The 11,896-nt window shown below is 31.0% G+C and overlaps 3 protein-coding genes across 4 annotated transcripts; all 3 read right to left on the minus strand.

Moving 5' to 3' along the window:
- Window positions 1-744: 744 nt before the first annotated feature.
- Window positions 745-2,364, minus strand: LOC108916503 (eukaryotic translation initiation factor 3 subunit G-like). Its single transcript, XM_018722779.2, has 3 exons — window positions 1,874-2,364; window positions 1,686-1,820; window positions 745-1,223 (listed from the first exon to the last, which is right to left on the minus strand). The coding sequence occupies exons 1-3, from the start codon at window positions 2,226-2,228 to the stop codon at window positions 847-849; spliced, it is 867 nt and encodes a 288-aa protein (XP_018578295.1). The 5' UTR covers window positions 2,229-2,364; the 3' UTR covers window positions 745-846.
- Window positions 2,365-3,895: 1,531 nt separating this feature from the next.
- On the minus strand, window positions 3,896-9,163 carry LOC111691289. 2 transcript variants are annotated; one of them, XM_023456738.1, is made up of 5 exons: window positions 9,043-9,163; window positions 8,069-8,399; window positions 7,931-8,002; window positions 4,944-4,988; window positions 3,896-4,679 (listed from the first exon to the last, which is right to left on the minus strand). In XM_023456738.1, the coding sequence occupies exons 2-5, from the start codon at window positions 8,394-8,396 to the stop codon at window positions 4,543-4,545; spliced, it is 582 nt and encodes a 193-aa protein (XP_023312506.1). In that variant the 5' UTR covers window positions 8,397-8,399; window positions 9,043-9,163; the 3' UTR covers window positions 3,896-4,542. The 2 variants fall into 2 exon arrangements, with proteins under 2 accessions (XP_023312506.1, XP_023312505.1); XM_023456737.1 differs by having other exon boundaries at window positions 3,899-4,679; window positions 4,944-4,997.
- A 604-nt stretch (window positions 9,164-9,767) lies between these two features.
- On the minus strand, window positions 9,768-10,806 carry LOC111692660 (eukaryotic translation initiation factor 3 subunit G-B-like). Its single transcript, XM_023456739.1, has 2 exons — window positions 10,568-10,806; window positions 9,768-10,232 (listed from the first exon to the last, which is right to left on the minus strand). Exons 1-2 carry the CDS (start codon window positions 10,629-10,631, stop codon window positions 9,856-9,858), a joined length of 441 nt encoding a protein of 146 aa, XP_023312507.1. The 5' UTR covers window positions 10,632-10,806; the 3' UTR covers window positions 9,768-9,855.
- Window positions 10,807-11,896: the final 1,090 nt, after the last annotated feature.

An 11,896-nucleotide genomic window follows, 5' to 3' on the forward strand; every position in this document is an offset into this window, starting at 1 on the left:
ACAGACACGATAGTTCTAAATGGACTTGATCTACGTAAATATGTAAAACATTCTTGATAATATAACTTTTTTTTGACAGTTGAAACTATCGATATCTTCGATGGTTCTTGAGTAATTGATCAACATCTGTGTTTAATAACATATCTACCCCTCACTGAAATCGTAAGGGTTAGCCCAGAAGTTGGAGACTTGTATGGAAGAGAGAGGCAGCATATTAGGCAGCATTCAGTAGGCGGCATGTGTGCCAAGAAATGACTTACTTTGGTGGGCCCCAATTACCGTTCAGTGCAGAAATGAAGGAAACCTAGAAAACTTCATTAATTAGGGGGATGATCAAACATCAACCAGAATCAAAATCTCACACTGATCCAATGTTCTTCCACCCTACCATACCCGCAGAGATGGTGCCTAATTGCCCTCTACGAATATATAACTGATCTATGATCTTACAGCTGCAGGAATTGAACCCACGATATTTATCGATTCAAGTACTGACACCTCGAACCACTCGACCACCAACTAATCCATGTTTATGGAACCAAAAAATTTGAAGACAGCCATATTTAACATTTTTTTTATGTAACAGTGTTTCAAAAACTAATCTACAGAAATATTTAATGTTTGTTAATTTACAATTTAAAATCTTTGGCCATGTATTTTAATTATAAACTATAAATTTCCAAGGGTTCAAATGAGGTTTACTAAACAAGTTAAAAATGTTTATTGTAAATTAAAAATACCAAACATATTTCCAGTGACCATTTATTTTACAGAAAAATCTTAACATAGATATTATATTCCAGTAAAAGAAAATATGGAGTATGGAGAACAGAATAACTTGCTGTTTTACTGATTCGAACTAGACAGTGGCTTGGACCAATCGACATTTAGAATAAGATGATCATAACCATATCCATTAAGCATAGATATAGCTTTAGCCGCGTCATTTCTAAATTTGAAATGGATGTAAGCAAAACCTTTGCAAAGTCCAGTTTGTTTATCCTTTGCTAAGTAAAGTTTCTGAATTGGTCCAAATGGTTTTACCAGATCTTCTAAATCAGTTTCAGTTGTAGAGTCACTGAGATTAGCAATGCGAATAGCTGAGTAACTGTCGTCTCTTCTGGCCATGCTAGGACCATCTGTTCTTTTTGTCGCTCCATCTCGCATGCTAGGAGGAATATATTTGGAACCTCCCGCCTTTCCTGAATCGCCGCTTGAAGTTGCTAAAAAATGATTCCTCATTCAATTTTCAATGAGGTAATTTTTGATACTTAGTTGTTATTCATTTTTTGGTAGTTGATAGTAGGGCCATCTTAATTTTTTTCATACTTGATGTGTCAGTGATCTTTTATCTCTTACTGTTTTTCTGGATTATAAGTCAATTTGTGAGGAAACCAATCTATTTATATAATCATTAATGTTTAATTTTTTGTTAACATATAAAGATAAAATTACTAAATATTGATTCATTAATGCATGTGAAAGAGGTTCCATTGTGGCTAATTAAAAAGAACATGGACGTAAAAAGGACATTTGTCTGCAAAATTTTGGTATTTTGATTTGCCAAAATTCTGCAATATAGAAATATTTATAAAACAGGTGAATTTACCAATGCAATTTTAGATTTTAACATTTTGAAAGATTATATACAAAATAAATAACTAAATTATTTCAAAATCTCTTACCACCGCTAGGAGCTGGCGCTTTTTTATCATCTGGAACTTTCCCTCCTGCCAACAAAGTATCTTTCCATGGGCACATGGAGGTCCAATGATCTCCATTACATGACCGACACTTCACAACGTTTTTGTCACCCAGAGCTTAAAAGAGAATCGTATAAGTGGATAAAATAAAAAACTGTATCACAAAGCACCTTTCAGTTTGTCAAGTCCATCATCTTCTTGTTTATTATCTTCCTCTTTGCTGGTTATATATTGCATGTAAACATCTTCTCCTACTATCGTTGTAGCCGGATCAGGGCCAGGTTTATCATTAGCGGACTCTCCAAACTTTTTCCAAGTTTTTCTTAGAGCGATAGATTTAGAAACAATACGTTTTTCTATTTTGTACGTACGCACGATCTTTATTTTTTTATCATCTTCATTGTACTTATAATCTGTAACAATCTTATACCCATTTTCATATACTTTTGTAGAAGGTGGCAGCGAACCTCCTTCCAACTCAACCTCATCTGCCCAACTGGATTTCACTTCTTCTGCCGCCGGCATTTTTTAAAATATTTTCTGATTAATCTATTAAAATATGTGTTAAGGAGCACGTTCTTCCAATAATCACATATGTACAAAATACGGAAAATAAAATGACAGGAGAGAAGTATAATTTTTTTAGCAAATCCCCTTCTTCTTCTCTATTTAATTCTGATGGAGAAAATTAGTAGACTACCACAGGTTAATATACAAAAGGCGCGTTTGGCTATCCAACTCCGCTAACTCTTTTCACTCCAACCCAATTCGTTTATTACAATTAGAGTGACTAGAGCAATTTATTNAAATGAATAGTTGATTTTTAATTTTTAGCGCGCTCGCTATGCTTTACTGGGAACTGTTCATATGAAAATCTATATGCGAAGAGCTGGATTTCTTCTTCCTCAGCTTATGTGCGATAAGAAGGTATACTGAACGTCGTCATCCAAAAAAGGCATTTTAGTCGTTTTTTTCCTTTAGAATGTGGATTTAAATTATCGTCCCAAGGCATTTGTGGCATGGTTCGTTTTTTTCATTTTTTGCTTATTTTACCACTTATTAATGAAACAAAAACCTTGCCAAAGGGCCAAAATTAAGGGGTTATTTTTATGAAAATAGTTTTGCATAGTAATAAAAAAAATCACTGAAAAAAGCAGGCAAATATAAAACACATCACTTTTATATCATGCACTTTAAAAGTCGTTTAAAATATCTATCTGTTTTTATCTTCTACACTTATTTTGACTTTTTGTAATGTTCCTAAAATTTAAAAACCTAAAAAAAACAAATGTTATGCTGCTGTATAAAATTATCTACCTACATAAAATTTATGGTCAATGTAAATGGTCCAAAATTTTATTCAGCATCGGTTTGATTACTGTACGGTCAGGGCCGGATTAACCTATGGTGAGGCCTGGGGCTACAAGCTCAACGCAGGCCCTCTTTCTAAAAAAAAAGACGATATTGAATTTCAAACCTAAACAGATTTTTGTTTGATGCTAAAAAAAAAAGGTCACTCAATCAGCAACTTGTGAGGTCTAGGGCTACAAGCTTCCACCTAGATCTGGCCCTGTGTACGGTATAGATTCATTTGTTTCAGATGAAAAACTGTTGCCATATGCTGCCATTTGCACATCATCAATGACTAAAAAATGGCACTATTTATAACACATTACGATTAATTTGTTCGTCCTCAAGAATCTGGAGGTTAATTTCAAAAATCACTTTCTTAATAATGAAAATTGATATAGCAAAAACTACATAATGTGATTTTGAATGAGATTATCTCTACATGTTTTCCATCAATCTCCTTATAACTTCTTTTCAAGGATAGGTATACATCTTTGAAAATATATACATTATTGCCACAAACCTACAAATGCGATCATTATCCAAATAAAACAAACAGCCGATAACTTATATCCACATAATGAGCTAGATCACATAAGCAAAATAGCACAAATACTACAGCAGATGATGGCTGACCCGGTTATTTAAAAACTGATTGAAGATTGAAAAATAATATGACTTATGAAAGTTATAGATAATAGATTATAGATAGTAGGTAACTCCAGAGAGAGTTGATCAGTTAATTGGAAAGCCCCTATGGAAACCTCAAACTTTTGCCACTTGTTGAGAAATGAAAACAGCAAAACAAATTTGAATGAAACCAGTTCAAGATTTTATTACTATTAATAAATCAATTGTAACTATAACGTAATTTGATAGGAACGGATTTTTTTCAATTCTACAACTGAAAAAGTAAACTCTTGCCTCTTAAAATTAGTCTCACAGAATCCACTTTCAGTCTTAATCCCACATGAATAAAAATATTTATATTTTTTAATCACCTCTTTTAATTTTTTATCTTCAATTTTAAAAATAAGCAGTTCTTAAAAAGTTTATAATTACAGTGGCAAGTGGTAAAAATTAAAGTTCTCATATTTTTGTAATAAAATATGAGATCCATACCATTTTTTAGGGAATTATTTTGAGCTCGCAAAGAAAACTTTTATGATGTAGGTACAACACTATGAAAAGTGAAAATACAAAGAAAATTAAATTTTGTGAAAAGTAAAAAAACAGTAGTTGATCAATTGATTATGAACAAATATTGCACCCTTTTCAAGCTCTTGCAAATTCTGTTTCAAATTTTTTCATCATGATAGTTGTCTTTATTAGCATAGAAATCATCCCCTAAAAAATTGTATGGAATATACTTCATTATCAAAATATGACCACTTTAATTTTCACCAGCATCCATATATGAAATGCAAAATAAAATATAGGTAATGATAAAATCTCACACAAAATATCTAATCAAATAAATCAAAATCCATCAATTCATCATTTTGAATGGGTTGGACCGGGATAAAATTAACAGCAGCATTATAGTTTTATTTCTATTCCGCATATGTGGGGGAATATATTTAGAACCACTATTAGGAATTCTATGTGCTTCATCACAAGAAGGCACTAAAAAAGAAACAGTATTAAATAAATGTATTTATAAAAAAATTATTTTTGCACTTTATTATTTTTGCATCCATCATTAATATAACATTATATGGAGTGGTAACTTACAAATCATCAAATTCCACAATTAAAATTATTATCATTTAAAACTGATTTGCAAAACAATAATTATACTGAGATTTGTAATATAGACTAAATGTAATATGATCAAAAGTCAGCATTAGTTTTATTGGCAGGTACGCATATATACTTAAATTCTCTTACCCCGTTTGTTCCTTGCTCTCTCAATGTTGGACGCTGAACTTGGACCTACAAAATCTTCATCAGGAGATTAAAAAATATATACTACAGGAAAATGTTCCAATAATAATACATGGAGTTATATTGTGGACTTTAAATAAACTATATAGCATAGATTATAATATCACCATAGGTACACATAGGTACAGGGTGTTTTCGTAAAAGTGACATTAGGATAAATCAAAACGTACTAATTTTGGGAAATATACAATTAACTATTCCAAAGTCAACCAACTCCCTTAATATACATTGGTGTTCAGAAAATGATTAGGTCATATCAAGTTACCCTCACAATTTTGGTTCCAAAAAAAGTTATAGCATTAAAAGAATTGTTATATCACATTTTAACAAATCAAAATTTTTTAAGTAAAGATTGTACAAAGGTAACTTGATAAAAATCGATTTATTTTCATCCAAGACCACCCTTAAAGTATGACCCCTTAATAATTTCCCGACACCACATATACAGGGTGAATCACTTTTTATGATTAGGACTTTAACCATCGATAGATCTCGTCAAAATAATGTCATTTAGAAGTATACACTTTTTCTTCCAAAAGCTTCATTTTAGAGATATAAGCTCTTGAAAATACATTTTTTTTTGGTTTTTCTTAAACTATGAAAGCCATTTGTTTTATATTCAGTATGAAGAATGAATGAGAATGAAAAGCTCTATTTTTAATATAATTTCTATGCCACTGGGAATTTTTCAAAGTGAATATATTTTTTTACATTGCGATTATGGATTATGTACCTTTATTAAATTTCAACACATTTCGTTAGTTTGGAAAAAATATTGCTAAAAAATTATTTGTTTTTAATTATGTTCTATAAACCCCTAAATTTATGGTATCTCTCCAAAACACCCCGTGTATTATTTAATTATTATAAAAAATTGAAAATGGAAAGATTTCCAAAGCAAATAGTAGATAAAGAGTTGAAGTTAAAAACATTTTCCCTTCTGTGCAACTTCAGAAAATAGTTAACGTATTATCATTAAGTTTAAAGTAAATTTTGTTCTATAAATAAATTTCCAAAAATTTGTTACAACAAACAAAAATATAAAAACAGTGTTTTGTCCTTGCAGGCTAGCAAAAACAATTTCAATGCTCTTTTTCAACATTTTCAACTAAAAAAAAGTTATAAAAACATCAAAATTATTCATAACTGGCATTGCCAATTTTATTGATGGTTATGGAGATAACACACGGACACAAATGGAAATTGTTCACTTATTTCATGAAAGATTTCCAAATTTGTCGCCTATATTCCAAGGGACAATTAGTAAAATAGAAAAGCGGTTCCCCGAGGTTGGACGGAAGGCAGACAAGAAAAAGCAGCTGCCAATTGCAATAAGTGATGATACCAAATTGGATATTTTGCTTGAGTTCGAGGAAAACTCACATACTTCTAGTCGAACAGCAGCCCCAATGTTTGATCCATTCATGGATTATTTGAATATTAAAAGAAAATAAAATGCATTCCTATAAAATGAAACCAACTCAGGAGCTCATGGAAAACGATTTTGATAGGAAAACGTATTTTTGTGAACAAGTGATGGCAATGTTAGATAACAATGTGATCCAATTCGAACAATGTTTTGTTTTCTGATGAGTGCACCTTTACACTTCACGGTCATAATAATCGTCAAAATTGCAGCTATTGGTCTAATGAAAATCCTCACTGGATTACAGAAGAACATACACAATACCTTGAAAAGGTTAATGTTTGGGCAGGAATTGTTAGAGATCATATCATAGGTCCCTTTTTCATTGATGGCAATTTGAATAGCGATAATTATTTAGCACTGCTCCAAAATAATGTTACGCCAATTTTGACAAACCTATATCCTGATCCAGCAAACCCGCAAGTTCCAACGAATATGACATGGTTTTCGCAAGATGGAGCACCGCCCCATTACCAAATCAATGTCTGGCAGTACTTCAACCGAATATTTCCGAGAGAATCGATGGAATGGAGAGCACGATCCCCTGACCTGACACCATTAGACTTCTTCTTATAGGGATGTCAAAAGTATTGTATACAAAACTAAACCCTTCAACTTCACTGACTTAAGAAGAAGAATAACGCTTGCGATTAGATAGGTCAGGCCTGAGATGTTGAATAACATTAGAAGAAATTTCTATTTAAAATTAGGGTGTTGCCAAGACATTCGCGGCTAGCATTTTGAACATCTCCTACACTGACATTAATGTTTTTTTTTTGCTTTTTTACATTATCTATAAATAAACAGTTTTACTTATATTAGTTTTTGTGTGTTGTAGCGTATTTCTGTAATCAAATAATTTTCTTTTTTTAATGTTAATTTTTGCAATAAATCTGAAAACACTTAATATTTCCGAAAAGTTGAAGATAGGTATAGGACATTGTACATCGAAATGTCTAAATTTTTCTGAAGAATCAAAAAATTGAATAATATACAGGGTGTTGCATTTAAAATAAGAAAGTCGCCACTGTTACATGACACACCCTGTATAAAGTTTTTGTTGAAAAAAATGCACAACAAAAAATACTAATTGATGTGTCCGAGCGTTTTTTCGAACAAACTCCTATTTATTTATTATTGAATGTAACACCTCTGAGAATGCTCTTCTGCAGTTCAACAAGTACAAACACGTGCAGAAGGATGGTTAGCAGTAGGTGGTGGACATTTTAAACATCATTAATTAATTAATATTAAAGTTTGCTTTTCATTTGCTTACAATTTTTTTGACAACACGATAACTGGAAAAGCAGTTGTCTGATCGAAAAAGTTTAATAAGGTTTTCTATTCAGTTTTTGCTCTAAATTAACCTCCCATTCTCCGTGTCCGCGAATTTCGAAACACCCTGTATATGTACAAGTGACAGACATGGTTTTATCCGACAGATATAATGGGATAATTTTGTCATAAATACCTATTAATTTAATATAATAAACATAGATCTTACGTTTTCTATTTAAAGCAGATTGTCTTCTTGCGAGTAAACCATCCAGATTTTGACGGGTATGTGTCTTTAGTACTAGAATATAGGTCATTACTAGAATATACCTATTGTATTGTGAACAAAAATAAAAAAGTACTATACCTGTACCTGTAGTTCCTAATAAGCGAAGGACTTTGTTATCTTTTCCATATATGCGATATTTTAAATTTGGGCCGATTAGTTCAATTTCTAATTTGTTTGAAATATAAATATGCCCATTTAAAGTTTGTGTCATTTTCAAAGCATCATAGCTGTTCTCAAAAACTACATAACCATAAGAGGTTTTAGTTTTATCATCTCTTTTTAAATAAATTTTCTTCACATCTCCTTCAGGCCGGCAATTGATTAAAATACAATTTTTTAGTATTTCTTCCGTAAATGTGTCATCAAGATTTACTATTCTTACCACATTACTATCCCCACTCGCCATTTCCTGAAATAATTTCTACGATGATAATCTGATTACTACACTGTATCAAGTAGTCCATCCACTGCATTAAAGTGAAGGAGGAACCAACTTCACCAGGTTGCGTCCAGGCCTACAGTGATGAGGCAGGACAAAGAGGGATATAATCCTCCTCGGTTCTAAATTATTTAGGTATTTAGGCCACCAACATCGCCAAAAATAACGGCGCGAGGAACTAAACCCCTTTTACAAGAATATAAGTAGAAAGGTATTTCACAATTTCGTACAATCCAATCTTATGCTTAAAATTATATATATAAACACAAAAAGATTATTTTACGGCAATGCAGAAAAATTATGAAATTTACCTTACCGCGTATGTAATTATAAAAATATTTTGGGGTAGTATCTACAGCAATAAAATAATAATGTAACTTTCAATTTCTTGTAAATTTATAGATTTCATTACCTACACTGCAATTCAAATAAGGCAATGTAGTTTATATGCTACTACCTTGTCATTTTAGTAAAGTAGATTATTGCATATCTGTTTATTTCTCTTAATTATGTCACATCATCAGTATAGCATTGTTTTAATAAAACTATAAAACGTATTATTTTTAATATTCCCATTTATGGTCTTCAAAAATATATTAATGTAGGCACTTACACTAAATGTGGTTTAATAAACAGAGCACTTAGCAGAAATAATTAAATGGAAGTAGTCAGTACTAGTCACATTATCATGTTCTGTTTTCTGTAAGTAAAGTACCCAAAACGTCTAATCAGCAGTGTTGACCATCAGTCGAATAAAACCAGTGGAAACACAAAATACCTAATAAATTATCATGATTGGACGGACAAAAATCACTAATTTTCCGCGGGAATTCTAAAATTTAATTGCACTGTTTCTTAACTTTAAGATTTTAAATATAAAATTGCCGTTGTGATTTCTATATTACACACACCTTCAACATGTAAAGAATATTTTTTTCCATTTATAGGCAAAATGATTTAAGAATTATTTTTTATCATTTCATTATACAACTAAATATTTTTAACCATGATTTTTGTGTATTTTGCCTTTCATCTACAAAGATTTACATCTCAGCCACATGTAGAAAAAATATATTGTTATAAAAATAATAGGGCAAATAAGAAATAAAAAATACTACAAAATTTGTATAAAACCGCATAGTCACATTTTCTTTATTAAACTCTATAGGTAACAAAAACAATGATGCTACAAACCTGTTTGTGAACGTCAATAATTGCTAATTTATAACGTAGAACCTGTCAATGCATTTGGCTAAGCATTTTAGTAACACAGGTAAAAAAAACTTTACTAAATAAAACTTTACTAAAAACGTTTTATTGTAAATTAAAAATACCAAATATATTTCGTATGACCATTTATTTTACAGAAACATTTTAACATAAATATTATATTCTACTAAAAAAATGAACAGAATAATTTACTGCTTTATTTTTTCGAACAAGACAATGACATGGACCAATCAACATTTAGAATAAGATGATCATAACCATATCCATTAAGCATAGATATAGCTTTAGCAGCATCATTTCTGAACTTGAAATGGACATCAGCAAAACCTTTGCAAAGTCCAGTTTGTTTATTCTTTGCTAAGTAAAGTTTCTGAATTAGTCCAAATGGTTTTACAAGATCTTCTAAATCTATTTCAGTTGTAGAGACATGGAGATTATCTATGCGAATAACTGAGTAATTGTCACATCTTCTTGCCTTACTAGAACCATCTGGTCCTTTTGTTGCTTCATGTCGTAACGAAGGGGGAATGTAATGGCAACGTACCACTTTTCCAAAATCGCTGTCTGATGTTGCTAAAAAATAAGATAAAACCTTTTTCAAACTTTGTTGGCATTTTTATTTTGGGAAGTTACAACTTAATTTAGTATTATTGTATCTTAACAACCTTTGCATCAGGTTGGCCCTTGGTCATAGGGTTGCATAAAGAAATAGTTAGTGCGGAAATGTATAATAAACAAAGAGTTGCACATTATGATTGTGTGTATGAGGCGGGCTCTAGTCTAACACTGCAAAAATAGCTCCCTTCTATTATCTTATACATTTTAATAATAAAATGCTGCATATATTAAATATTACATTTTGAAAGATTAAATATAAAACAAATATCAGTAATTTCAAAATCTCTTACCGCTAGTAGCATCTGGCACCTTTTTGTTACAATATGGACACTTCACAAAATTTTTGTCACTCATATTTTTGTTGCCTTCAGAAATATATTATTATCAAAGAGAATATTAATTAATTTAGGTATGTTCTTACACTTTAAGGAAATGTATTACAACAAAAAACAGATTAAAATGCAGGAACATTAAATGTAGAAATAAGTATGATGGAAACTTTCCGTCTCCAGTTTCGGTGAAGTACCCGGTACACAAATGTCTTGATATCTTGATATGAAAAAATGGCAGTTGTATGATAGAAAAAGGATTATATAGGTATAGTATATCCTTTTCTATGGTTGTCTCATAGATTAATACAGTTGGGTTGTATTATATGTTTGATGGTGGGAGGGAGTGGAGCTATAAAACTCTTTATAATTAAAATGATAAAACAAGAATTGCTATAGGTTTAAGCGGGAGTTCTAAACATCTCGTTTGATTTTGTATTTTATAAAATATTAAATTATTATTAGTACCATTGTTTATATAGTGGTGTAACTATATAAACAATGTTAGTAACATATTTTCTTTTATTTCTAATAATTTTGTAAATCATGTAAAAAAAATATTTCATTATGTAACTTGATATTTCTAACTGTAGTATCTGTACCTATATTGATATATAAAAAAATACATTAAAACAACAAAAATATATTTTGATGAAGTGCCTACCTACAGTACCTACTATAATAATTTTGAGTCAAATGTCCCGCAAGAAAAAATCAACTTCATACACATATCTACAGAGCCTTTATAAACAAGCCTACAGAGAGTAGTGATGTAAATTTTTAGTCGCCGATATTCGCGAGTGCGAATACGAGTATTCTGTTTTATTGTTTTATTAACTAATATTAAAGTAAAGGCTGAAAAAGATATAATTGCACAATTACCTTAGCAAAAAACTAAGTTATTTTTTAAAAATGGAGTAAGAAAAAAACTTTTCTAATGCTAAAGCCGCATATAGACTTGCGAGCTGGGCGGCTCACGAGCCGTTCGTGGAAAAATTGAATGCCCGAACCTCCTATGAGCACTAAATTACGTGAGCATCTAGCGGCTCAAAAGCCGCTCAGCTCGCAAGTCTATATACGCACCTTAAGAAATTAATATTTTTTGTCTTATTTAATATTTTTACATTAAAAAAAAATTATGATTTTTTCCGATATTCATATTTGCAAATTGTCAAGAAATATGCGAACATTCGTGAATGGGATTATTCGTTACCTTCATCGCTACTACAGAGTATAATAACTATACATAGTGAGTAATCTAGAAGCGATTACCAATGGAGTTCCACAGGG

The sequence above is a fragment of the Anoplophora glabripennis genome, unplaced genomic scaffold (assembly GCF_000390285.2).
Source record: "Anoplophora glabripennis isolate ALB-LARVAE unplaced genomic scaffold, Agla_2.0 scaffold2476, whole genome shotgun sequence".
Lineage (NCBI taxonomy): Eukaryota > Metazoa > Arthropoda > Insecta > Coleoptera > Cerambycidae > Anoplophora > Anoplophora glabripennis.

What these genes read in the sequence shown, in the direction of transcription:
- LOC108916503 (XM_018722779.2), bottom strand. Translation starts at nt 2,228, where the DNA reads ATGCCGGCGGCAGAAGAAGTGAAATCCAGTTGGGCAGATGAGGTTGAG. An exon ending in TGGACTTGACAAACTGAAAG is followed by an intron (nt 1,821 to 1,873) that starts GTGCTTTGTGAT and finishes TTCTCTTTTAAG; the next exon opens with CTCTGGGTGACAAAAACGTT. An exon ending in AGCGCCAGCTCCTAGCGGTG is followed by an intron (nt 1,224 to 1,685) that starts GTAAGAGATTTT and finishes ATCATTTTTTAG; the next exon opens with CAACTTCAAGCGGCGATTCA.
- LOC111691289 (XM_023456737.1), bottom strand. Translation starts at nt 8,396, where the DNA reads ATGGCGAGTGGGGATAGTAATGTGGTAAGAATAGTAAATCTTGATGAC. An exon ending in ATTAGGAACTACAGGTACAG is followed by an intron (nt 8,003 to 8,068) that starts GTATAGTACTTT and finishes CCTATATTCTAG; the next exon opens with TACTAAAGACACATACCCGT. An exon ending in ATCTGCTTTAAATAGAAAAC is followed by an intron (nt 4,998 to 7,930) that starts GTAAGATCTATG and finishes CTCCTGATGAAG; the next exon opens with ATTTTGTAGGTCCAAGTTCA.
- LOC111692660 (XM_023456739.1), bottom strand. Translation starts at nt 10,631, where the DNA reads ATGAGTGACAAAAATTTTGTGAAGTGTCCATATTGTAACAAAAAGGTG. An exon ending in GGTGCCAGATGCTACTAGCG is followed by an intron (nt 10,233 to 10,567) that starts GTAAGAGATTTT and finishes CTTATTTTTTAG; the next exon opens with CAACATCAGACAGCGATTTT.